At 41.9% G+C, this 26,974-nt stretch overlaps 1 protein-coding gene and 1 long non-coding RNA gene across 2 annotated transcripts; one reads left to right on the top strand and one right to left on the bottom strand.

Annotated features, from left to right (window-relative positions):
• The first annotated feature begins 4,129 nt into the window (after nucleotides 1-4,129).
• Nucleotides 4,130-26,943, top strand: LOC106934255 (uncharacterized). Its single transcript, XM_015014037.2, has 14 exons — nucleotides 4,130-4,361; nucleotides 4,443-4,481; nucleotides 6,391-6,448; nucleotides 11,493-11,608; nucleotides 12,498-12,620; nucleotides 13,773-13,955; nucleotides 20,054-20,093; nucleotides 20,447-20,538; nucleotides 22,092-22,180; nucleotides 22,766-22,992; nucleotides 24,739-24,892; nucleotides 24,985-25,153; nucleotides 25,257-25,310; nucleotides 25,904-26,943. The coding sequence occupies exons 1-14, from the start codon at nucleotides 4,322-4,324 to the stop codon at nucleotides 26,149-26,151; spliced, it is 1,632 nt and encodes a 543-aa protein (XP_014869523.2). The 5' UTR covers nucleotides 4,130-4,321; the 3' UTR covers nucleotides 26,152-26,943.
• On the bottom strand, nucleotides 15,091-16,687 carry LOC148155849 (uncharacterized). The gene is made up of 3 exons (XR_015765111.1): nucleotides 16,488-16,687; nucleotides 16,029-16,141; nucleotides 15,091-15,389 (listed from the first exon to the last, which is right to left on the bottom strand). It is a non-coding gene; the product is annotated as an uncharacterized LOC148155849 (long non-coding RNA).
• Nucleotides 26,944-26,974: the final 31 nt, after the last annotated feature.

The following is a 26,974-nucleotide window of genomic DNA, read 5'->3' as shown; positions in this document are numbered from 1 at the left end:
CGGAGCTGGCTGCAAGACTTAAGCCAGCTCCAGCTACGGCACAAGTCTGCCCGTCTCCAGCTGCGTTCCCGCTCCCCGAGCCCGCTGCTGCCGGAGCGCAGCCGCCCGAGCTCCCCGAGTCTGCTGCCGGAGCGCAGCCGCCCGAGCTCCCCGAGTCTGCTGCCGGAGCGCAGCCGCCCGAGCTCCCCGAGTCTGCTGCCGGAGCGCAGCCGCCCGAGCTCCCCGAGTCTGCTGCCGGAGCGCAGCCGCCCGAGCTCCCCGAGTCTGCTGCCGGAGCGCAGCCGCCCGAGCTCCCCGAGTCTCCAGAGTCTGCTCCCCCCGAGTCTCCAGAGTCTGCTCCCCCCGAGTCTCCAGAGTCTGCTCCCCCCGAGTCTCCAGAGTCTGCTCCCCCCGAGTCTCCAGAGTCTGCTCCCCCCGAGTCTCCAGAGTCTGCTCCCCCCGAGTCTCCAGAGTCTGCTCCCCCCGAGTCTCCAGAGTCTGCTCCCCCCGAGTCTCCAGAGTCTGCTCCGCCCGAGTTTCCAGAGCCTGCTCCGCCCGAGTTTCCAGAGCCTGCTCCGCCCGAGTTTCCAGAGCCTGCTCCGCCCGAGTTTCCAGAGCCTGCTCCGCCCGAGTTTCCAGAGCCTGCTCCGCCCGAGTTTCCAGAGCCTGCTCCGCCCGAGTTTCCAGAGCCTGCTCCGCCCGAGTTTCCAGAGCCTGCTCCGCCCGAGCCTCCTGCCGGCTGGCCCCTCTGCCGGCCTTCAAGGGCCTCCAGCCGGCCCCACGGGCCCGAGGGCCTCCTGCTGCGGTGGCGGGAACGACCGCCGGACCCGCCTCCGGGACTCTGCTTCCTGCGCCGGCGACGCCCGCCGGACCCGCCTCCGGGACTCTGCTTCCTGCGCCGGCGACGCCCGCCGGATCCGCCCCTCCGCCCACCAGTTGGGTTGTTTTTCTTTGTTGTTTTCTGGACACTTGCCCTCCGGCCATCGCCCCTCCGCCCACCCAGTTGGGTTGTTTTTTGTTGAACTGTTTTTTGTGGGCGTCTGGTATCCGCCCTTGAGGGGGGGGTACTGTTAGGTTCCGTGTTTCTGTGTGTTTATTTTTGAGTTTTTCTGTGTTCAGCCCTGTTTCCTGTGAGTCTCTGTCCTGTCCTCCCTGTTGATTGCTCCCCAGGTGTGTCTCATTCCCTTAATTACCCCGTGTGTATTTTAACCCACCTGTTGTCTGTGTTCTTCGTCGGGTCCTTGTCGTTTGTCTCACGTCTCAGTGTGTTCTCACTCGCCAGTTGAACTGTTAAGTCCTGGCTTGTGTTGGTTTCCGTTCACTCGCCAGTGGAACTGCTAAGTCCTGGTTTGTGTCTGTTCCGTCTAGTCCGTTTTTGACAGTTGCTACCGGTATCTAGCTGCGTGCTTGTTCCTGCCGTGCTGCCTGCCTTGGACTGTGTTGAGCATCTTTATTATTAAATACATCTTATTCATCACCATAACCTGGGTCTCAGCGTCTCTCCTCACCACCAACAACCCCACCTCACGACAGTTTTAGGTTTTTTCCCTCCCTATTCACTCATAACTTTTTTTTTTTTTTTTTTTTTTACCAATCATTAGAATTAATGGTAAAAGTTTTTACAGCTGTAATTAGCACTAATGAATGGTTTATGAAATCCATGCTAGATTTTGATCACAGCCATGTAAGAGTTAAAATTTGACCCGTCTCCCAACCATGAATGCCACGGCTCACTTTAACTGGTTTACATCATCAGCGAGGTTCAGATAATGCCAGGAGGGAGCGCCATGCTATTCCAGAAGCTAATGTTTGCCCGTTTGATTTAATAGTCCGCTTGGCCACAGTCTGCACCTGCATACAGCTGAAATCAAAACAGTCCGTCAGTGTGGTGCAAACACCTCCCCGTGCTTTACGCTGTTAGATTTGAAGTCTCCTCTTGACTTTTCCAAATACACCTGTTTACATCACGGTCATGCAGCTCCATCTTCATCCCATCTGAAGATTTCTCCTGAAGCGACTTGGATATCTGTGCCGGCAGCATGTAGCTGTTGCCTGAACGGAAAGGTGGGGCTGTGAGAAAGGCTCGTCCACTTGAATCCAACATCACAGGCGGATGCTGTTAGGCTGCTGAGCGGCCGACATCATGAGTGTTATTTGTGGAAAAAGGAGAAACTGCGCATAATTTCTTTCACTTAGCAGATTTACACCAGTCGTAAAGTACTGCGCGCAGCCAGCATGCCTAGGTGGGACCCATGTGGTGGAAAGGAGGGCCTATATATGGGTCCCATATGGGTTTGTCCGCGGGTTCCACGATGGCCCCACATGGGTTTGCCCATGTAGGGCCACAGCCCACATGGGCCCTACATGGGCCCTAAATGGACAAACCCATGTGGGCCATCACCATATAGGGCCCATATAGGGCCCATGTTGGCTGTGGCCCTACATGGGCAAACCCATGTGGGGCCATCGTGGAACCCGCGGACAAACCCATATGGGACCCATATGGTCTGCCCTCCTTTCCCCCACATGGGGCCCACCTAGGCATGCTGGGTTGGAACTATTTCTATGGCTGTAATAGATTTTTTTTACGTACTCTGAGCTACAAATGCAGCCAGGACGTATGAGATCTGTCCTCAGTTGTTTGTGTTGCTTCCAGAAAAACAGCACATTGCAGAAGGCAGAAGTGTGTAAATCTCTTTGACTTAAAAGTTGAATTCGCTTCTAAAGCTCACAATAATTCATAAAAAAAATTAAAAAAAAACTTCTATGGTTCGAGTTCCTCTTTAAAATGCTTTGTGTGACATCTGAAAAATCTGAACAAAGCTTTTTCTGTATTGGAACAAAAATCTGCAGCTATACAAAGATGACAAACCCTGTGGTCTTCACTGCAGTCCTCACGGCGCACTTTGTTACAAATCACGATGAAAATATGAAAGTGTTATGGATGTGTGATTCTGTCGTGTTGCACGGAAGGGAAAAGGGCGCAGCACAACGAAAGGATTGCCATTTTGTTTCCATGTTAAGCTTTGACTTAACGAAGAAACTGCCTTGTTATCTATCTCAATGGACAATTTACACAAGAGTAAAAGCATGAAAAGATGAAGTATGAAACGCTGTCTGCTTTTCACACATTTCACAAAGATTCTTTGGACACAAAATGGACAAACCGAGGTGCATCTTTGCAGAGATTCACTTATTCCTTGCGCAGGAAGAAACCCTCGTCAAAACCAGATACCAGCGTATTTTCCCATCAAATGTGAAGCTTTTATAACAAACCTAAGCATAAGTTGCTTGTATGTTAAAAGACTATAAACTTCCAGGTGAGATAATGAGTCTTTCGCACCAAATTCAAAACCTTCTTCGTCCGTAAAAGAGTCGCCTTTCATCCACAAGTACCACAATTTGGATGAGAAGTAACACATAAGATAATATCACAAAAAAACGAAAAGAAAAACCCTGCTGGATAAGATGTTGAACAAGAACCTTCCCCCATGTTCAGTGCCCTTATAGACTTAAGAAAACAAGCGTAAACTGATTAAAACATCCACAGATTAAAACGCAGCGACCGCTGCGGACGGGCAGGATGAAGCTCCGGCTGACTCACAGTGAGATAAGGATTTTTAAGAGACACGAGCTCTTCTGCGGATTATCAACATTTGCTTTGTTCTATCCCGACGTCGAGCTGCGTCCCCCAGGTTCCTATCGGTCGGTCATGATGAAGATAATCTGATTTTAAGAAAGTGCGTAAACTGGAATTGGAAGGTTGTGTGATCACTACAGCTAGACGTGGCTCAAAAAAGCAAAAATAAAAACAACGAACAGAACAAAGTGTTTGATTACGCAGGCATATTGTAAGACGCCAGTTTTGTCACACGCCAGTGACCATCTTGAAAGTGCAAGAACGTCAAAGAAGGCTAAAATGTTGATTGCTTAAAGTGCCTTATCTCAAAATCCTCCTTTGGTGACAGAGTGGTGGGATAAGACGTTACCAAAAAAAAAAAAATGGCTCGACGTCTCAAAGCTGATTTCACTAAATTTTGTGAAATGAATAATTAATAAATATTGTCAAAAAATGTTCATTAACCCCCCCCCCACACACACACACACACCTCTGAGGATGCAACAACCCTATGACATTCCGTAAGAGTGCGGCGTTAAAAAAAGTGATACGCCTTTGGAGATGCTGACTGGAGGCATATTTTTTACGCACGCATGGACAAGTGAAAGCGCACAGCTTGCTTTTAAATGCCATATTTTTAGGTGATATCACGTGAGAGGTGGGACTCATTAGAATATCATATTTAACCCTCCTGTCGGTTCAGCCTGAATCCCAAACTGTTAGATGCGCATAAAGATGCACACGCTCCATGCTTCCAAAATGGGTAAAACTTGACGCATCTGTGTAGACAATTTTATTTGAATGAGGGAAAAAGATTGATAACAAGAACTGTCTTTTCTTTCAGCTTGCCTGATCTATATCGTCATCTTCATGAGTTTTTGCAGTAAGTACCTGTCTCTTTTGTTCTTTATCATTTGAATTTCTTAGTTTTTAGTAAGCAGACGCAGTGCGCTTCATCTCTGATTCCCCCACCTCCTCCTCGCCCTACATCCTTTCATTAGATTTCATTGTGTTTCACTGTGTTTCGAGGTTTTAGCGTTCCTTTTTTGTTTGTTTGTTTTGTTGTTTGTTTGTTTATTTTTTATTTTTTTTGTTTTTTTTGTCTTTTTGTTTTTACACGTGTCATTTCCCCCTTTTCAGTTTGGATGTTAAAACACACACTTGTTCTTTTACACATTTACAAGATAAGAAGTAATAAAACGAGCGTTTTCATCTTCCTCTCAGCCAAAAACACCGAGACAACCTGTCTTGCCTTCAGGATTAGTTTCCCCCAGCAGCATCATCATTGTCATCATCACCACCCGAGGCTGCTTTCTCCTGTATTAGGGAAGTCATAGAGCGCGTTTGGGTCTCGACATCGAGCCGGGGTGTGTGGATGGTGGAAGCCTCAGACTCTCTGTCTTGTTCTTGAAGTCTGTCCTGGAAAGATTGTCCGCGCTCTCCCTCTGCGTAACTGCGTGCCGGATTTTGCGAATTGCCGTTTTCGTGCTTGGATTAACTTCGAGAATAAAGACATGAATGAATGAATGAATGAATGAATGAATGAATGAATGAATGAATGAATGAGTAAATAAATAAATTAACGAATTAATGAATAAATAAATGTGAGGAAAAGATCTTGTGAGTATCAAGGCGAGTTTTTAGACCGTTTCGTTGCTTAAAAAAATTTAATAAATAAATAAATAAATAAAAAATAGAAGTTTTGCTGCGTCTGATTCACATTAGCAGCATCCTTAAACTGATGGAGGAAAGCGGAGGTTTACTATGGAAATCCCTTGAGCAATATTTAGGTTCATCCTGAAATATTTTTTATTTTTTATTTTATTTTATTATTTTATCTTTGTGTGTTTTGCGCGCATATCTTACGTCGTCATACATCATATGATGATGTATGCATGATCAAGATCATACATCTTGTTACTTATCTGAAACACTCCGATATGGAACTAATGGGTTGTTTGTTTTACCCCTCCATAAAAAGCGAGATGCAAGGTTGAAAGAAACCAGTGCAAAAAGGGGGCGGCGTAGGCGGCGTCGGCAAGGGATTCTCCCAAGCTGCGGTGCAATATCCGTTATGATGATGTAATTTTCTCACGCTAATGATCAACAACGGGTCAAAACCTGTTGTTCCAACAGAGAGAGAGGGAGATGGAAAAAGAAAGGTTGAAGGAAAAACTGATGATTCAGGCAACTGTGGTGGTTTAAACATCAGTTTGTCTCTCGCTGATCGCCCCGGGGAATAACTTGTTTGTTGTTGAACTGGCGCCTCCGGAGCGTTTTCTCTCCCTTGAGGTTTCACTTTTTTTTTTTTTTTTTTTTTTTTTTGCTTGTTTATCCAAGTTTCAGGTTCCACTTAAAGTAATGCGTAGCCCCAGCGGTTAGTTCTTGCAGCCTTGCTCTTAACTCTCCCTCGTTGCTGTAGCCCAGCGAGCGTTTGCGGTAACCTCTGGAGCGCGTGCCGCGTGTGCGCAACTCCACGTGCGCGCTACACAGCAGAGCGCAAAACTATCAACGCGCGCAGCTTGCAGTACAAATTAATGCAGTTTAAGGGCGCAGCGCCGTAAGCGCTCTATACTGCACCTGATAAAGTTGTGTGTGTGGGTGTGTGTGTGTGTGTGTGTGTGTGTGTGTGTGTGTGTGTGTGTGTGTGTGTGTGTGTGTGTGTGTGTTTGTGGTTTCTATAATCAGCATTTGAACACTTCATGCTGACTTCATGTCATTTAATTTGTTGTAGTGGGCGTACGTCATTTAGTAGAACTGCAAGTTCAACCTTGTTTTATGATCGTTGACAGGCTTTGTCTCAGGAGGCAGTGACGCCAACGAAGTCTTGCAAAAGGACCAGAGTAACAGGTGAGCTGCCTCCTCCTTTGTTTGTGAGTGAATTTTTGCCAATATGAGGAAGGATCCTTTTTTTTTTTTTTTTTTTTGCTGTGATTTGCTTTCGCTTTCCGGCCTGAGTCAGGTTTCAATCACACAGCAACCAGACTTATAATAATGACCAGCGTGGACACAGATATGGGGTTCCGCAACCACAGAGAAGTAGTCATCACTTTTTCTTTTTTTGTTTTTGTTTTTAATCTATGTGCTCTTGTCTATAGGTTTGGGGACCTAAGAGGCTGTTTATATGCTAATGCCTTGGGCATTTATTTATTTATTTATTTATTTATTTTGTGTCCTTCTGCATTAGGAAGTGCACGCACTTATCCATAAACCTAGAAGTACACTCGAAAGAAGTCACAATAAGTCATTATGAGCAAATAAATGGAATGAGAATTTTAAAAACACGCCAAGTCAAAAACAAACGCCAAGTCTAGCGCCATTGCTTAGTTCTTTTATCCGCCAGTGTTTTCATGGACCCATTAAACAACATGCAAGTGTTTTGGAGATGACAGTTAAGTGTTTAAGCATGATAAACAAAATGCTTCGACTCTTTTTTTTTTTTTGTTGCAGGCAAGCCACCAGTTACAAAGAACAGGTTATGGCTTTAACTCTCTGTGTCTATGTGTGGGTGTGTGTTTAGCCAGGCTTGTTGCATAATTGTATAATTGGCATCTAATGACTAGACAATGTGAATGGTGTCTTTATTTAAGACAGCATGGGGGTGGTTACTTAGACAGGCTTTCATTGCAGGAAGGAAGCTAGATGCTTGCACAAGCATGTTAACTGTTGCATCATAATCACAAGACTCTATCTGACTATCTACCCAGTCTGTAACTGAGCTTCCTGCAGGGCATATATATATATATATATATATATATATATATATATATATATATATATATATATATATATATATATATATATATATATATATATATATATATATATGACACACCTTTTCATTCAAAGAGTTTTCTTCATTTTCATGACTATGAAGATTGTAGATTCACACTGGAGGCATCAAAACTATGAATTAACACACATGGAATTATATACTAAACAAAAATATGTGAAACAACTGCAAATACGTGTTATATTCTATGTTCTTCAAAGTAGCCACCTTTTGCTTTGATTACTGCTTCGCACACACTCTGCATTCTCTTGATGAGCTTCAAGAGGTCGTCACCTGAAATGGTCTTCCAACAGACCTGAAGGAGTTCCCAGAGATGCTTAGCACTTGTTGGCCCGTTTGCCTTCACTCTGTAGTCCAGCTCACCCCAAACCATCTCGATTGGGTTTAGGTCCGGTGACTGTGGAGGCCAGGTCATCTGGCGCAGCACCCCATCACTCTCCTTCTTGGTCAAATAGCCTTTACACAGCATGGAGGTGTGTTTGGGGTCATTGTCCTGTTGAAAAATAAATGATGGTCCAACTAAATGCAAAAAGGATGGAATAGCATGCCGCTGCAAGATGCTGTGGTAGCCATGCTGGTTCAGTATGCCTTCAATTTTGAATAAATTACCAATAGTGTCAGCAGCAAAGCACCCCCACACCATCACACCTCCTCCTCCATGCTTCATGGTGGGAACCAGGCATGTAGAGTCCATCCGTTCACCTTTTCTGTACAAAGACACGGTGGTTGGAACCAAAGATCACACATTTGGACTCATCAGACCAAAGCACATATTTCCACTGGTCTAATGTCCATTCCTTGTGTTCTTTAGCCCAAACAAGTCTCTTCTGCTTGTTGCCTGTCCTTAGCAGTGGTTTCCTAGCAGCTATTCTACCATGAAGGCCTGATTCACACAGTCTCCTCTTAACAATTGTTGCAGAGATGGAGATGCGTCTGCTGCTAGAACTCTGCGTGGCATTGATCTGGTCTCCAATCTGAGCTGGTGTTAACCTGCGATTTCTGAGGCTGGTGACTCGGATGAACTTATCCTCCGCAGCAGAGGTGACTCTTGGTCTTCCTTTCCTGGGGCGGTCCTCATGTGAGCCAGTTTCTTTGTAGCGCTTGATGGTTTTTGCGACTGCACTTGGGGACACTTTCAAAGTTTTCCCAATTTTTCGGACTGACTGACCTTCATTTCTTAAAGTAATGATGGCCACTAGTTTTTCTTTACTTAGCTGCTTTTTTCTTGCCATAATACAAATTCTAACACTCTATTCAGCAGGACTATCAGCTGTGTGTCCACATGACTTCTGCACAACACAACTGGTGGTCCCAACCCCATTTATAAGGCAAGAAATCCCACTTAACCTGACAGGGCACAGCTGTGAAGTGAAAACCATTTCAGGTGACGACCTCTTGAAACTCATCAAGAGAATGCAGAGAGTATGCAAAGCAGTAATCACAGCAAAAGGTTGCTACTTTGAAGAAACTAGAATATAAGGCGTATTTTCAGTTGTTTTACACTTTTTTGTTTAGTACATATTTCCACGTGTTAATTCATAGTTTTGATGCCTTCAGTGTGAATCTACAATGTCAATAGTCATGAAAATAAAGGAAACTCACTGAATGAGTAGGTGTGTCCAAACTTTTGGATAGATAGAAGTACTTTATTCATCCCAACCGGGAAATTACTGTGCAGTTGCAGCATACACACACACACAGATCAAATTACAATATGAAAAATAAAAATAAGATAAATGCATAAAATATAAAATGTAAGATGTAAGATTCTGTACAGTATGAACAGTGAAAATTAATAATCTGTACAGTCTGTACAATAGTGCTTTGTAAACAATCTGTACAGTATCGATTAATGGGCAGATATGTACAAAGGTAACTTAAAGTTTGTTGCAGAAAAGATTTCCTGTATCTGTCCCTGCGACAACGGAGCTGAAGCAGTCTGTGTGAGAAAGTGCTCCGCTGTCTGTCAACTGTGTGATGGAGAGGGTGCAGCTTGTTGGCCATAATAGACAACAGCTTCTTCAACGTTCTCCTCTCCACCACATTTTCCAGAGTCTCCAATTGTAGACCCATTACAGAGCCATATATATAGTACCTTGTGAAAGTATTCAGCCACCTTGAACTTTTCACCCTTTTGCCACTTTTCAGGCTTTCAAACATGAAGATCTAAAATGTTTATTATTTTGTGAAGAATCAACAACAAGTGGGACACAATCGTGAGGTGGAACCAAATTTGTTGGATATTTTAAACTTTTTTTAACAAATAAAAAACTGAAAAGTGGGGCGTACAATATTATTCGGCCCCCTTGCCTTAAAACTTTGTAGCTCCACCTTTTGCTGTGATTACAGCTGCAAGTCGCTTGGGGTTTGTCTCTATCAGTTTTGCACATCGAGAGACTGAAATTCTTGCCCATTCTTCCTTGCAAAACGTCCAGTGTGGTTGGATGGAGAGCATTTGTGAACAGCAGTTTTCAACTCTTCCCACAGATTCTTGTTTGGATTCAGGTCTGGACTTTGACGCGGCCGTTCTAACACCTGGATGCGTTTATTTGTGAACCGTTCCATTGTAGGTTTTTGCTTTATGTTTGAGATCATTGTCTTGTTGGAAGATAAATCTCCGTCCCAGTCTCAGGTCTTTTGCAGACTCCAGCAGGTTTTCTTCCAGAATGGTCCTGTATTCGGCTTCGTCCATCTTCCCTGTCCCTGCTGAAGAAAAGCAGGCCCAAACCATGATGCTGCCACCACCATGTTTGACAGCGGGGATGGTGGTTCAGGGTGATGAGCTGTGTTGCTTTTACGCCAAACGCATCGTCTTGCATTGTGGCCAAAACAGTTTGATTTTGGTTTCATCTGACCAGAGCTCCTTCTTCCACGTGTTTGGTGCGTCTCCCAGGTGGCTTGTGGGAAACTATAAATGAGACTTTTACCGATATCTTTGAGAAATGGCTTTCTTCTTGTCGCTCTTCCATAAAGGCCAGATTTGTGCAGTGTACGACTGATTGTCTTTCTTTGGACAGACTCTCCCACCTCAGCTGTAGATCTCTGCAGTTCATCCAGAGTGATCATGGGCCTCTTGGCTGCATCTCTGATCAGTCTTCTCCTTGTTCCAGGTGAAAGTTTGGAGGGACGGAAGAGTCTTGGTAGATTTGCATTGGTCCGTCTGATACTCCTTCCATTTCAACATGATCTTGGGAAATCTGTTTTTGTATCCAAATCCGGCTTTAAACTTCTCCACAGCAGTATCTCGGACCTGCCTGGTGTGTTCCTTGGTCTTCATGATGCTCGACCCTGACGCACAGAGCAGAGCGCAGAGCAGGTGTATTTATAATGGTTCTGGTTCTGGGGATGCAGAGCAGAACCAGAACCAGAGGACCTGAGAGGCCTGGAAGGTTGATACAACAACAGCAGATCTTTAATGTATTGTGGTGATAAACCATTCAGCGATTTATAAACCAACAACAGCACTCTAAAGTCTATTCTCTGAGTCATCGTAAAGGCTCTTTCTTCCTGGTTTCTCTTTCTTCGAGCAGCGGCGTTCTGGATCGGCTGAAGCCGCCTTGACTGATTTTTTTTTTTTTAGGCAATCAGAGACAATGAACTCAGGTGTGATAAACCACATCTATGATTTAACACCCTCAATAATAACCAACTTAACTTAAAAACTGTATTTTGTGTTTACTTGCATTGCCTTTGACTTATATTTAAGTTGGTTTTACGTTCTGAAACACCTAAGTGTGAAAACGTGCAGAAAAAAAAAGGAAATCGTGAATGGATGCAAACAGTGTTTCATAGAGACCTTCACTGTTATTCACTGTTATTGCTTAATATGTATGCAATAACATATTACTACTGTTATTGCTGAGTAGTAATAATGGCAGAACCAAAAAGCTGCTGTTTCCTTCTAGCTAGTGTTCAGGAAGACTCACACTGATGGGTGTTTTCACTTACGTCCATCAGAGGGCAGTAAAGCAGAAGATAAAAACTTTTTAAAGGCTCAAAGAGAGCCTTTCCTTTTGATCTTTTTGGTTTTAATTGTTTCCTTTCATGGTAGAGTACATTCATAATTAACCGAAACCCGTGACCACAACCATTGCTTTGCAGAAAAACCTGCGAAGGAGCCAAATCTGAGAACCCTGGGATGCATTGCTGCGCTGGGAAGCCTTACAACCCAGAAACAGACACTTGTTGCAGAGATAAAGGAGAGGAGAAAAAAACAGGTAACAACTTTCCACCAGCCGGGTTGAATGTTCCGATATTTTACCCTTAAAAGATTTGGCTTCATGTCAGTCTATGAACACCTGATCCTCTGAAAGGGTCATATTCCAAAAAGTTTGCCTTTTCTTGCAGTGGCACCATCTTGCTGTGGGGAAACGTTTCTTTCCCAGGAATTTGTGCAGGTGGTCAAAGTGGATGGGGGATCAAAGGGGTTTAATTCTGAAAGACAACCTGTTGTGTAGAGTTAAATCTGTACACAGGCTGAATACAAATCCACACCACAACTCCTCAGAATGTGTTGGTATAATGTTCACTCACTGTAAGCAAATTATAAGTCGCTGATTTGCACTGATTTCAACTGGTTGCTTTTTCCTCAAACTGAAGCAAGTGGAAGATATTGGTGTACTGCTGCAGTGAACTCTTTTAACTCATTCAGTTGGCAGCGCACTTCTGCCAAGTCTCTGACAAGAGCGTGCAAGTATTTACCAACCTGATATTTTTATGGACATATAAAAATGACACAGTCGGTTCTTCCGGTTCGCCCAGAGAGTTCACACAAAGTCTCTTCTCTTTGCACAGGGCAGATGATGTAATTCTGCACTTTACAGGAAACTAGTCGCAAACCTCAAAATAATCCTCCAGGTTCATGTTGTGATGGGGAAACTCTGCATGAACCTCCAGATGTGGTTCATACTGGAAGGGGGGGGATCCTACAAAGATTTCAGCTGCTCTGCTGTGTTTGCTTCTTGCACTATTAAACTATTGAACTTTCCGGTAACTCTTTGCAGCTGTGACGTGTTCCTTCAACAACACATCACAGCTGCAAAGCTTTTCCTTCTATTACATTATGCTGACTAGTCTTGCTTTTTGTTTCTTTTGCCGTTTTCACAGACAAAATGAGTGAGAAGGTGTCAAAATGCTGCGGACTCCAAGCTTACAACCCGCTCAACGAAATGTGTTGTGACTTTACTGTCCAAACTAAACCTTTTCCCATGGCGGAGTGCTGTGGCAAAGGTAGGTACACATTGAATGGAGTTAAACATTTGTGCGAGAGTTTGTGCTGGTTTATGCTGCCAAAGTTGTGTGTTAAAGGATAAAGAAAGAAACTTACCACCGATGGGGTTGTGACCTCTACCTGACCTTTACTTCGTCGTATCTTGTCAGAAACAAGCACCAGCGACATGCACAAAATTCTCACGGCATTGTCCCAATGCCGTGTCTTTCTATTTTAGTCAAGTTTGACTTCATCATTAGTGTCTCTTATTTCTGAAAACCCGCGTATTTTATCGTGTAAATATTTCACTCCGTCGATAATAGCAACGCACAAAAGATGGGCACAAAAAAAACCCTGCGCTGATCCCGATTTTATTGTTGCTTGACTGACATCCAAAGCAGCCGTTTTACGTCTCAACCTTTGACTATTTCAAAAAATCAAAAAAGAGCAACAGAGGAGACCACAATAAGGGATTTAATCTCCTATATTGACTGTCCTGTGCAAACAGCACACAAGGAGGGATTAATGAGCCTTGTGATAAGTCAAAGAATCAGAAAGTTTCTATAGAGATGAAAGTCCATTTTATCTCTTTCAAACATTCAGACTTTGACGGGGTTAGAAGTTGAATTCACTCTATTCAGTAGGACTATCTGAATAGAGTAAAGTTAAAACCTATTAAACTGTGAAGCGCTGATCATGATATGTCTAAAAATGTGTGAGGAGCTATAAGTGATAGGTTTATGTAAGGCTACAAACTTGAGACTCACATCTGATTTAGGTTGTATCAGCAATTTATAATAAGTTCGGCTGATTTCCACTAAAATACAGACAGCAACCAGAATTGTTGTCAGAGGGCCAAAGAAACTATAATAGTTGTTCACAAATGAGGCATTGCAACTTTCACAGTGTTTCCATGACGTAGCACTTGATGTATATTTAGAAAAAAGAAGTTTTCCTTCATGTGTATTGGGAGAGAACCAGCAACAGTTGTAAGGAAATGGAAATAAAAGACATCTAAACAATCACAAACACTGCTTGAATTTGAATTTTTCCGATTCGGAGCCCTGTTTGGGCCAGCTGATCTCGAAGCATGAAGTGTCTCCTGTTTGCAGAAAATATTTGTTGGAATCACGTGACCAGATCTCCTGACCTATAATTATTTATTTCTGCAGCGGCCTTCAGCAGCAAAACTCAGCTGTGTTGCGGTGAAAACAGGAAGATCTTGGGCCGAATTTCTCCGGACCATCGGTGCTGTTATGAGAATCAGTACAACATCAAGACTGAGTGCTGCTGCAGGGGTCAAATTCAACCCAAAGTGTCAGGCTGCTGTGGTAACAACAGCACCACCAGGACAGGTTAGCTTGTCTCTTTAACAGCTTCTGTGGCTTTTAGGCCACTAGATAAAAAACTGGACCTGTTTGGTGCGTTCATGTTTTCAACTCCCTCCACTGCAACCAGATTAAGTCCAGTGGAACCCGTCATATTCAGGCGTCACCTAATCAGTGAATATTGTCTGCGGACATTATTATAAATCCAGCTGATCTGTGAAGGCCTCAGAGATTTGTCGGATAACTTTAGTGAGCAACCTGCAACATTCAGTACCCAGATAGCACAGAATGATTGAAACAACATTGAATCAATGTCAGCCAGAAACATTGAATCAACGTTGAACGCTGACATTGAAACAACATTGAAAGTGGTCGGTGACTTGTATGTTGAATCAACGTTAGGGTTTCAACCATAACTGACATTATATCAATGTTGATTCAACCATCATCTGTATGTCAACTCGTATGCATATTTGTGTTGATAGTACATTGAATCAGTTATGAATCAATGTTGATTCTACATTATATCAATGTTGAGTCAACCATCATCTGAACGTGGATCTGCATCCGGATTTCGGTTGATTCTACATTGAATCAATGTTGATTCAACACTCATTTGACTGTGGATCTGCATGCATATTTGTGTTGATTCTACATTGAATCAATGTTGATTCAACACTCATTTGACTGTGGATCTGCATGCATATTTGTGTTGATTCTACATTGAATAAGTTAGGAATCAATGGTGATTCAACCATCATCTGAACGTGGATCTGCATGCAGATTTGTGTTGATTCTACATTGAATCAATGTTGATTCAACACTCATTTGACTATGGATCTGCATGCATATCTGTGTTGATTCTACATTGAATCAGTTAGGAATCAACGTTCATTCAACCATCAGCTGAACGTGGATCTGCATGCAGATTTGTGTTGATTCTACATTGAATCAATGTTGATTCAACACTCATTTGACTGTGGATGTACATGCAGATTTGGGTTGTTTTTATATTGAATGAAAGCTAAGGATTTATGTACATTTTACGTCTGATAGGTCTACATCATAACATGCCACTAAAAGTTTCTTCACTGGTGTTAAACACTATTATTGGCAGATGATGGGTAAACTGTGTACAAAAGTTTAAAAATGACAACATGGGTTTGATTTAACATTTTATTTAAGAAAAGAGGGACAGATCTTTAAACATATTTGATTCCTTTTTGACTGTCAAAACAACAGTATGTTGTCCACAGAAGAACAGAGTCCATGAAGTTAAGCTTTGTACTGTATGAAGTAGGGAAACAGTACAAGTTGTGGTATCCCCAGTTTGACTCTGGTTGGCGTCACTTTGATTCCTTGTGATGTCTTCCTCTCATTCTGGCGCATAATTAAGCCACTTCTTGACAATTTTGCTGCAGTCCTCAAGAGTCAGCTTTCGGTCAAACTGCAGAGCAACAGCTGAAAAAAATAAAAGTGAGGAAGGTGCCAGTTAGAAAGATGATAAACATTTGAAAAGTTCTGAAACACAATGAAAGATTAAACACTGTACTGGTTACAGGTCTGAGAACAAATACAAACCATATAGTTCCCCATGTACACTCACTGTTAAATTAATATCTTAATCTTTCATTAATATTTATCTTAATGTTTACATATACAACTGCATTTACCCATCAAGCTGCAGTATAGTGTAGGATTTATGATATTGATATTAAATCAATATTTAAAATAAAGGGCTGTTTATCAGAAAACCTAACAATAAAACTCAGGGAGGATCGGGTTTATTTAACACACCAGAGACAAATAAATCGAACAAAAGGTGATTTATAGTGTAGTTGGAAAAATTATAATTTATACAGAATAAACTTCCATCAAATAGCTGGTTCAATCTTCCATCAACTACAAATATTTCCAAATAAGTTGATTAAATTCCTTAAAAAGTGTCTATATGCTAATAAAGATCCCACACAAGTAACAATAGTCCAGTTCAATTTAACCAGTTACCAATCCAAGGATCAACAGACTGAATCAGTCATTAGCAGGTTTAGTTCAGTGTTTCACCTGCCTTACATGTTAAGTGTTTCCCTTCTGCCTCACCTGGATTGAATCTGTGGATGATTAACAACCTTCTGCACTTCTTGATGGCTGCAGACGGTCATGTAATCATCCAACTCAGCTGTTCTGGTACAGAGGCTCATTTAAGCACGACCCTAAGCATATCATAATAAAAAGTTAAAAATAAGAGATTACTATCACAACAATTTAAAGCCCACCTGGACCAGCCAGCCTTACACTTCCTTGTCCACCACATGTTCTCCCAGACCAAACAATAGGCCCCGCCCTATTTTAAAAACTCAAATCCCACAAAATCTTGCAGGATTTCATACTTAGGCCTGGAGTGGTGGGTAGGATGAAAATAATACAAAAGGAGACATGACCTCAACTATTAAAAATATCCGTTTTCCCCCAAAATAACCAGGATTACTATGGGCACAAAACAATGCCCTTATTTTTCAATAAACACATTTAAGATCAAAGTAATATTGAAAAACTTACCATAAAAGTGCTCAGAGGAGAATTCAATTCAGAAGCCGGTAGCAAACAAGCCAGCAGCAAAGTGGCTTTTTGGTTGGGACAAATCACAAGTGTAAAATTGGGGAGGTGGACTGTACAACTCCTAGTACAGACTTGTAGATGTTTTTGTGTCAACACATTATGCACAGTCAGTAATAATATTTACAGACAAGTAAGAAAATCTACAGGAAGGAATCACAACCCACTGTTCTCAACATGTAGTGCTTAATTTGAAACATGACTAACCCCCACCTAGTAATAAAATGTTCTGACCCAGAGCTCAAGGAGGGGGAGGGAAGAAGGAATGAGAGGGGGTAAAGAGGAGAAGGTTGGGAGGAGCGGCTGGGTGGGGGAGGTTTGGGAGGGAGTAGGGGGAGATGAGGAGGTTATGAGGGATGCAACAAACTGCCCAGATTGCACACAATGGTAAATCAACATTGAATTATAGTTAGAATGGTTGATTTTTGGTTGAGGTCAACAACTGACGGTTGATCAACCATCAAACAACCATCCACCTCCAGCCAAGTAACCAATGTTGAAACTGTGTCATTGAGTCAATGTTGTTTTGTGGTTGAAATCTAATGAATGAAATGCTGATGTCTGATCAACGACTGATCAATGTTGAATCAATGTCAGCTCTTTTGCCACACCCCTTCCCCTCCTCTCCTCCTCATCAGAGCTCTGGGTCAGAGCATTTTATTAGTGAGTGGGGGGTATTACATTCTAAATTAACCTCTGTAAAGGATAGTGGGTGAAGATTCATTTCTGTACATTTTCTTTCTTTTTCATAAAAAAGTCCTACTGACCATTTGTGTGTGATATATTGACACAAAAACATCTACAACTTACTACAAGGAGTAAGGAGTGGAGCGGTCCACCCCCACCATTTACATGAGTGGGATGTCCCAAACACACAGCCACTTCGCTGTTGGCTTGTTGGCAAAAGATGTTAATTCAATGTTGAATTGCCATCATGTGCAATCTGGGCAGGTGCAGAGCTATGGGGGGGGGGCTTAAATATCTGATTATAGACTGAGAAAGTCTACCGCCTGTTGAGAAAGGTCTATTTAATGTTAAAGTTACTTTCCCTCAATGGAATATATACTAGTCAGTCCCAGTGACCGTTTCACTCACGGTTTAGCCGATGTGTTTCCTGGGTAAAGATCAACCAAAAAACGCAGACCAACCTCCCCGCCCCTCGCTCAACAGTTTCTGGTAGCACAGGCGATAAACGTCAGGGGCCTGGTGATTCGTTAGGGGTCCGGTAATTAGCCCCGCCCCCCGGCCCAACGCTGACTTGTTCCGCTAGTGAATCTGGGTACAGAACGGAATCACAACTCAGTGTTGTCAACACATTGTGCTTAAGTTAAAACGTGATTAACCCTCACCTAAAAGGGGTTGTGCTGTGGTGGCGCAGGGGTTAAGCACAAACCACAATCAAGGACTGAGTCCTCAACACAGCTGTCACAGGTTCAATTCCTGACCTTGGCAACCCTTGCTGCATTACCCCCTTTCTCTCATTACCCACCTTCCTGTCAATTAACTATCAAATAAAGGCCACTAGCCAAAACAATCTTTTAAAAAATAAAATGTTAAAAATTAAAAACCCTCACTTAAAATTAAAGTTGTTTCACCCAATTGAGGGGTAGATGGGCCCAGGTGGAGGGAAAGAGGTGTGTGTGTGTTTTTGGCGGGTGGAGGGAAGGGGGTTGGGCGTTTGAATGGCAGGCGGTGGTGAGGGGTGCAAAAAACACCTGAACACTTTGATTACTACTTTTTCCCCAAACCTTATCCTCAAGGCAAACTGACCTGCATGCTTTCAGTTCAGCAAAACCTTGTTAATCAAATGTTAATTAAAATCATGTGTGCTGAATTAGGGAAATGGCTAAAACTTGCAGGGCAGTGTGCCTGGTGCCAGTGCTGAAAAACACTGGATTCGATGTGGCATTTCAATCAATGAATGTTAATTGGCTAGAATTGAATGGTTGTTTGATGGTTGATCCAGCTTCTGTCGTTGACCTGAACCATACATGCAGCCTTTGTGATCATAATTCAACATTGAATTAACATTGTGTGCTATCTGGGTAGTTCTTCCCCAAACCTTGACGTCAATCAAACTGACCTGCGTTTTTTCAGTTCAGCAAAACCCCGTTAATCAGACTTCAATTAATATCATGCGTGTTGAATTAGGGAAATGCCTAAAACTTGTAGGGCCTGGAGGACCAGTGCTGAAACACACTGGATTCGAAGTTGGCATTTCATTTATTTGATGTCAACCACAAAACAACATTGATTCAATGACACAGTTTCAACATTAGTTAATTGGCTAGAATTGAATGGTTGTTTTATAGTTGATCCACCATCAGTTGTTGACCTCAACCAAAAATGCAACCTTTGTGATGATAATTCAACATTGAATTAACATATTTTCCAACAAGCCAACAGCAAAGCAGCTGTGTGTTTGGGACATCCCACTCATGTAAACGGTGGGGGTGGACCCCTCCACTTCTTGTAGTAAGTTGTAGATGTTTTTGTGTCAATATATCACACACAAACAGTCAGTGAGAATTGTTATGAACAAGTAAGAAAATGTACAGAAAGGAATCACCACCGACTATCCTCTGCAGTGGTTAATTTAAATGTGATAACCCCCACTCAGTAATAAAATACTCTGACCCAGAGCGCTGATGAGGAGGAGAGGAGGGGAAGGGGTGCGGCAATACAGCTGACATTGATTCAATATTGATCAGATGTTGATCAGACATCAGCATTTCAGTCATTAGATTTCAACCACAAAACAACATTGATTCAATGACACAGTTTCAACACTGGTTACTTGGCTAGAGGTGGATGGTTGTTTGATGGTTGATCCACCGTCATTTGTCGTCTTCAACCAAAAATCAACCATTAATCAGACTTCGGCATTTCAGTGATCAGATTTCAACCACAAAACAACGTTGATTCAATGTCACAGTTTCAACGGTTTGATTGGATGATTGTTTGATGGTTGATCCACCGTCCTTTGTCGACTTCAACCAAAAATCAACGATTCTAACTATTTTTCAATGTTGATTTAACATCATGTGCTATCTGGGTATTTAATGAATGTGAACTCGGAGTGGCTCTATGCAAATGGATGGCACACATTTTCATTTATTTATTTGTAAATTCCCACTAAAATACTGTGAGGTTTGTGGTTTCATCACGTTTCTCTGAAGTCTGGAGCTGCAAGTGGCTGGAACCAAAGTGCAGGTCATAAAACCAAAACTCAGATTATTATATTTAGAACAACATCTTTTGAGAAATTAATTGTTTTAAATGTAAAACAAGAAGGAATGTAGAACTTAAAGGGAGATTAAATTAAACGTTCGCTTGATCCAGGATAAGAAATCCCTTCATTATCATGTTAGCCATGTTTCTTTTAATAATATCTATATCTTGGTGTTAATGGATTTTAATATATTGATATGTTAGGAACCATATTATTATCTCAATGGCTTGTACTTCCTCATTCTTGCGTATTTATTTGGCTGATGTTTGCCTTGCAGGATTGAATTCCCCTGCCAGGCTTGTTCATGAGCACCAGAGGTATTTAATGCTTCATTTTGCTTCGTTAGCACATGTTGAGTGACAAAACTTTAGTTTGAACTCAAATATTTTAAAAATAATTGTAATTTAATAGACTTAGACATTCTTCATTCTCATTACACAAAGACACAGCCGTGAATTTGGCAACAAAATATTGTAGCTTGACTCCTGAAGTACACACACACGCACACACGCACACACACACACACACACGCACGCACGCACGCACGCACGCACGCACGCACGCACACACACACACACACAAAAAATGTAGCTGCATAAGTAGAATACTTCTTAAGGATAATGTGTAGATGATACTTTTTTTAATGCTGCTAGTCTTTGTCTGTCCACAGGCCACATTGTTGTGGGTCAGAGTCTTACGATCCAAAGACCGAAAGCTGCTGCCAGAGGAAACACGGAGGCATAAACGTGCAGTGCCCCTTAGGTAAGATGACCGGTGTGTCTTTACACCAGGGCACCACGCAGGCAGCTGTTGGCATCTTATCAGACTTTACATGAGCAGAGAAGGACTACAAGGCATCCTCTGTTAGAACGGCATCAAGATCGTGATAAACATTTATCTCGAACACCAACGAGGAAAGCCAAGGTTGTTTGTTGTCGACTGGCTTAGCAACCGAACAAACCTTTGATTTAAAGATTCTAAAACAAAGAAAGTGTTTCTTCATTTCCCCCCCACATCTATCTCTTAGTAATGATCTGCAATGTCAGCCAGTCTCCCTTAACTTTGTTTATATACAGTTCTAAGATGTGTCCCTTTTTTAAGATTTCACAGCTGCAGCAAAACATTGATATATTTTAAGTTTTTTCAAACATGTTTGCTTGTGATATCAGTATATATATAAATGTACGTGTAGAGGTTGCCAAAGCCAAAGAAGATAAATAAATATGTTGTATCTCGTAAATATAAATAATTTAAACAGAGCAGAAACCTCGGAAGCTGGACACAAATATGGAAAAAGGAAGTCGTCCAACTTTTGGTTTGGACTGCAGACAGTGTTTGGATCAGCTTTTACATCAATTCAAATGGGACATTTTCCTGTCTGAAATCGCTCCCACTTGTTCTTACTTTTAAAAGTCTCCAGACAATGACCGACTCCAGACTGAAACGATTTTAATTTGTAAGCTAACCTGTGGCCCGATTCTTCTCCAGTCAGACATAAACATAAAGTGTCTGAGAATGACTTTGGAGACTTTCTTTTGAAAATGTCTGGCAGTGTAGAGACAAAGCACCCTCTCACTACAAACGGCTCGTTGAATGGTCCAGTCTCTCCCTGCCTTTGGGTAAACTACAAATGATATTGTTTGTATAATATTGAGTTTAAGCTTCTGATAACCCTCCAAATCCTCAAAGCTCATCTCCATCCTTTTCACAAGCTTCTATCAGAACTTTAAAGGCACTGCTTTATAAAAAAATCCACTTTTTTCAGCTTTACATTGTGTTATAACAATATCCCATCATCAAAAACATACCTGGGTTGTTGCTTTGATTCTTTCATGCATGTTTGAGAAATACTTTAACCTCCCATGGCAACCACCCAGGGGTGCCTAAACGCTTGCTGCCACCACGTAGCTCCTCCTTGCAGCTGCACTTTCCAGCCGGGTTTCGGGCTCACAGCCCCACTCCGCTCCTTCAGACTAGCCCCAGGTGGAACTGCACATCTGTGGAGCTTATTATACGAACTATATATCATATCTAATGCTCCTAGAAACGTTGTGTGCAGCTTAACAGAGAAATGTTGTGTTGATGACTTCCTGAAGAGGGTGTTGGAGAAAGAGCAGGAGCTTCTTAAAGAGACAGAGGCCTAATTTCAAGGCGTCAAACTGCAAATTTATTTTAAGTTAAGTTTCACATATATATGTAGCATTTTGTTATAACTGAAGGCAACATAGATACTTGATCGTGCTATAAAATGGCACTATGTGCCTGGAAAATAGCTAAATATTAGCTTTATGTATTCTCCCACTCCTTTTGTTTAGGTGCAAAACCTCCAACTACTGTTTACGACCCAAAAACACACATCTGCTGTGATGGCTGTTTGACAAAGCTGCAGCCATGGATGGATCAGGTAATGTCCTTATGTCACTGTTTTGTTTGCTTATCGAATAATTTTGTTTTGCTGAGCCTCCTGTGAGACAACCAAACACCTGTTACTGCTAAATTAAACATAAAGCGCCTGCGACTGATTTCAGGCCTTTTGCACATCCAGTATTTATGTGGACAAATAATAAGTCAGAATAGTTCAATGCAGCTAGCCCAGCTTTAAGACAGAATCTATGAGATACTGGTTGTAGAGGTTTGCAGCTCTTCGCTCCTCCCATTTCAAATTGGGTGCTTTCCTTCCGAGGGATAAACTCACACGCTTTTTCGAGGCTAACCGGGTCCGCAAAAGGATAATGTAAAAACGCTCTGGTAAGACAAAGAGGGTTGAGGTTCATATGCTGAAGGTGCGTTTTTTATTACCATTATAATTTTTTAGTGTGAAACATTAGACAGACATTTGACCTGATTTTTTGTTTTGTTTTTGTTCCCCCAATTTGTGTCTTTTATTTTTTGTTTCTTGTCTTTTAATAACTTTAAATTTGATAAAGAAGAAGGCTACAATGTGAAAGACTTACAGCTTTTCTTACAGTTTTTCCTTTGACTCTTTCAGTGTTGTGGAGACTCACCATATGGTTTAGCGCAGAGAGGAGTCCTCTGCTGTGGAAACCGCCTGTACCACAACAGAGAGGATGGAGAGGAGTGTTCGGAGAGCGGAGTGCCTTACAAACCCTTTGCAGAGACAGTGTGTGCTCACAAGCGGCACAACTCACCTGGAGGTCACTGCTGTGGGGAGGAACTCTACCAGCCCAACAAAACTGTTTGCTGCAAAGGACAAAGGTGAATAATCAAGTGATGCTGTATTGAAGTTATAGAGTTAGTCTTTGTGCGGATGTCTTTTTTTTTCTGCAAACAAGGAATCTGGATGTGCATGAACAAGTTAATGTCGCTTTTTAGACTTCCAGAGAAAATATGAAAAACTATTCCAGACGGGAGTGGTGAAAAAATTCCTCAATGTCTGAGAAGAGGCAGACATTTCAGCTTCTGGTCTCTATCTCTTTTCTTCTTTTTTCCTTTCCCCCCCCCTTTTCTTGTCGTGTTTAAACACAACTAACTATTGTGCCAAAAATACTTTCTCCAAGCCTGAAATGATCCCTAAAATTCTTTCCATGTTAAAATCTGTCTGCGTGGGAGTTTGGTGTTTTGACACTGTCGATTAATGATGCCAGGACAGCTAGACATACCCGATCCATGAGTCAGACAACTGGAAAATATTTATGCCTCCATATGAGGAGTAGATGGCAGTAAAGAGAAGGAAATGTGTATAACCCTAATGACCTGCATCAACATCCTGCATCGCCTTCATGCGAGGAAAATGGACCAGAGGCAACATAACTGAGGCAATCTGTTTTCTTCAATAAAAACATTTGCATTAAGTGGAGACTTTGAAATAACTTAATGAAGAGCTGAGACACACAGACACACACAGAGAGAGAAAGAGAGAGAGAGACAGACAGACACGGAGAGTCTGGTGCCTGTGAGTAAATCCCACCTCCTTCCTTTTTTCACTGTCTGTACTAATTAAAACCAACTTCACTGGACTTCTCACAGCAAATGAATGCGAATGCAACATTTTTTTTTTATGTAGATGCTATTTATTTTATCTTTTTTCAATTACAACATCAATTGTTTTTCTGTTTAGATTAGAATAATAATAATAATAATAATAATAATAATAATAATAATAATAATAAATAGGTGCATAGACCCAGTTTTCACATCCTCATTCTTCAGAATAGTAATACATTTGCATAAGTTTTTTCCTCAACAAATGATCTCCAGCACAGAGCAGACTGGTTTTATCTGGTGTGCTAGTTGTGTCCATAAAGAAAAAAAACAACAACTTTAATGTCAACAATAGCAGATGAAATGCAACAACTCTTATCAAACCTGACCTGAATGCTCATAAGGCAGCAGGCACTATTATTGTTAAACCTTTTTTTTAAAAAATAAAAATAAAAATCTGAATTAGCATTAAGATCTTCAGCAGATTGAGATACAGTAGTTCTACCCGATCCGACCAAACTGGACCTCCTTCACTTCCCACGTGCATCAGTCAGTCTTGACCTTTTTGCGGTTCACTGCGGTTCCTCCGCTGAATCGTTTCTGGTAAATAATGACCTGTGCAGACCGGGAACAACCCACCAGAGCTGCAGTTTCGTGGACACTCAGACCCAGGTCTCTGTTAAAATCAATCAAATTCTTGTTGCTTTTTTCCACCTTCTGACACATTCGTTTCGAGAACAAAATGTTTACCTGCTGCCTCGAGCATCTCATCTTCTAAGATGGACAAACAGAGAGAGATAATTGCCTAACAGCTTGATTAATGTACTTTTGATGAATCCAGTGGATTTTGAGGTGAAATAGTCTTTGGTTCATTTAGTTCTGTTTCCTGAAACACCTTTCCTTGATCCCAGCGGTGATGGGAACGGTTCAACCTGCTCATATTTCTGCAGTGATGTTCGTTTAGCATTTTATCCTTTTCTCACTTTTCTTAGTTTTTTTTTTCTCTGTTTCACAAAATAGATACGATCGAGGAAAGTACATTCGCTGCTGCGGCATTCATGCCTACAACATTTTGGACCCACTAAAGAAGTGCTGCAAAGGAACTCTGCACAACTTGACGACTGGGGAAGAAAACGACCTGGAGTGCTGTGGATCCGAGCTGCTGAACGCAACGGTACGGTTCATTTACTCGATCAGAGTCATAAATCTGGAAAACACAAGCGTGTTATTCGCCTCCTCTGAGAAAACCTCTTAAATGTTGCCCAGAACCAGGAAGTTTGCTGCACCAGTGAAGAACAGTCCTTGTTCTACCCAGCAAAGGATGGATTTCGGTGCTGCGGTCACCACTACTACGACTCCGCTCTGTGGTCATGCTGCGCGGGGAAGCTCAGTCCAGTACACCATCAGACCACTCATACGAGACCCAACCCGAAAGGTACTGCGCTCTGCTGAGAACACGGAGCCTGAGAAAGACAGTTCATTTTGGAGTAAATTTAGAGATAAAATCTTTTTTTTTTTTTTTTTTTTTTTTTTTGCAGAGTCCAAACTTCAACTGGTGAACAATCTGAACAAAACACAACTTTGCAATGAAGGTAAGGCAAAAGGCAACGCTAAAATGTGTCTTTACTGCCCTGATCATTAAGGGCATTGATTCAACATGTTGCTGGAAACATGGTGAGGTGATCATTTCACAGAATCATTAGAAACTCCTTTGAGATTAGATCTTTGGGGTTTCACAACATCCCAAGGTCATTGGAGTAGAATGAACCCACTGTTTTCTTTGAGGACACTGGGTCCACTGTGCCATTGTCCTCAATGGGTACAATGAAGTCATTGTAGCTGGACCATTACACCATGTCTTAAACATGGTGTAATAAGGTTATTCCCCCCTCACCATTACGTAGCCAGTCTTCTACACCAAATGACCTTCTGGATGTCTTGGTTGCAGATTAGCCTGTTTGACACCAGCAATGACATCACGCTCAAAATCACTTAAATGTATTCATTCTTCACTTTAAACTTCACCACAGCTAAATACATAATGTACTGAGTTGCTGCTATGTGATTGGCTGACTGCCTAATTGTGCTTGCTGGCAGCTGTACTTAACAATGTGGGCCCTAAGTGTGTTCTTAAGTTCAGGTTTGTAAGTTTTCCGTGCGTGTGTGTGTGTGTCTCTGTGTGTAGTGTTCATCGGGGTTGTGGAGAGCGTGTCTCGGAGCAGCACCGTGTTCAGCAACGTGCTGAAAATCACGGGGAAGGAGGCCACAGTGGAATCAGATGTCTTCGTCCTGGAAACACCAGATCAGTGCAAGTTCTTCAAACTGACTGCCGGGAAGACCTACTTCTTCAACCGCGCCGACGTCTTCGCCGATTTCAACCACGAGTCCGTCCTGCAGTCGCTGCATTTCATTCTGTCCAAATGTTCTCAGTAGGTCACCACTGGCTGGTCCAGTCCTACGCATTTATCCAACACCTTATAGCTCTGACTTTTACTTTAAGCTCATATTGCCATGTCAGAAAGTAAGTTTACTTTAACAGACTCACCGCAGAGTGCCTCTTTAGATTAATTACCATAGTCTGACAAAGGCTACAGTAGAACAAGTGAGGGTCGATCCAAAACAGCATTACGGTTTGGAGACAAAGAAGCTAGCTTAAACAGAGTAGGCATTCTGAGGGAACATTAAAATCTTGTTTTTATAAGCTGCCAGCTAATGTGTTTATATGGTGAAATATGGTTTTCCATAGTAAATATATGCTATTTTACAAGGGGGGTGGGGGGGCTGATGCACTGATTGGACAATTGAATGTTTAAATATTTAAAAGATTTATTTTAACTTACTCAGTAAAGCTAAAGATATTTTTAATAAATTATGTCAAGGGTGGTGATTCTGGCCCAGGGCTGTCTTATTATTTCAGTCATCCGAAGAAAAACTGACTCACGTCAGTTTGCACCAAGTAATTTTATTGTTACTTTGGAAGCATCTCAAACAAATGTGACCGTCAGGGGAAGAGATGGTAGTGCCTTAAATGTGTTTCACTATTTAATTTCTTTCTGCTGCATCAATGTGAACAAGCAGCCAAAGCTGAGAAGCTCAGTGTTTGTCTACTTTTATCATTATTAACGGGTTAACATTTGTTTTTGTGTTGCATGTTAACAAAACTAAATGTACTGTTGGTGCTTTTCATTTTGTAATAAATGCTAAATAATAAACACTTCATATCAACGCTGTTGTTCCATCCATCAGTCTAAACCTG

This window comes from Poecilia mexicana, unplaced genomic scaffold (genome assembly GCF_051168715.1).
Source record: "Poecilia mexicana isolate PSO_F unplaced genomic scaffold, ASM5116871v1 scaffold_13, whole genome shotgun sequence".
NCBI lineage: Eukaryota > Metazoa > Chordata > Actinopteri > Cyprinodontiformes > Poeciliidae > Poecilia > Poecilia mexicana.
Note: the sequence above shows the minus strand (reverse complement) of the source record. Positions and strands in the feature narration are given on the sequence as shown.

Excerpts from the sequence above, each read along its gene's own strand:
- LOC106934255 (XM_015014037.2), top strand. The coding sequence starts at position 4,322 with ATGCGCATAAAGATGCACACGCTCCATGCTTCCAAAATGG. Across the intron at positions 4,362-4,442 it reads GCTCCATGCTTCCAAAATGG|CTTGCCTGATCTATATCGTC; the intron begins GTAAAACTTGAC and ends CTTTTCTTTCAG. Across the intron at positions 25,154-25,256 it reads TACGAGACCCAACCCGAAAG|AGTCCAAACTTCAACTGGTG; the intron begins GTACTGCGCTCT and ends TTTTTTTTGCAG.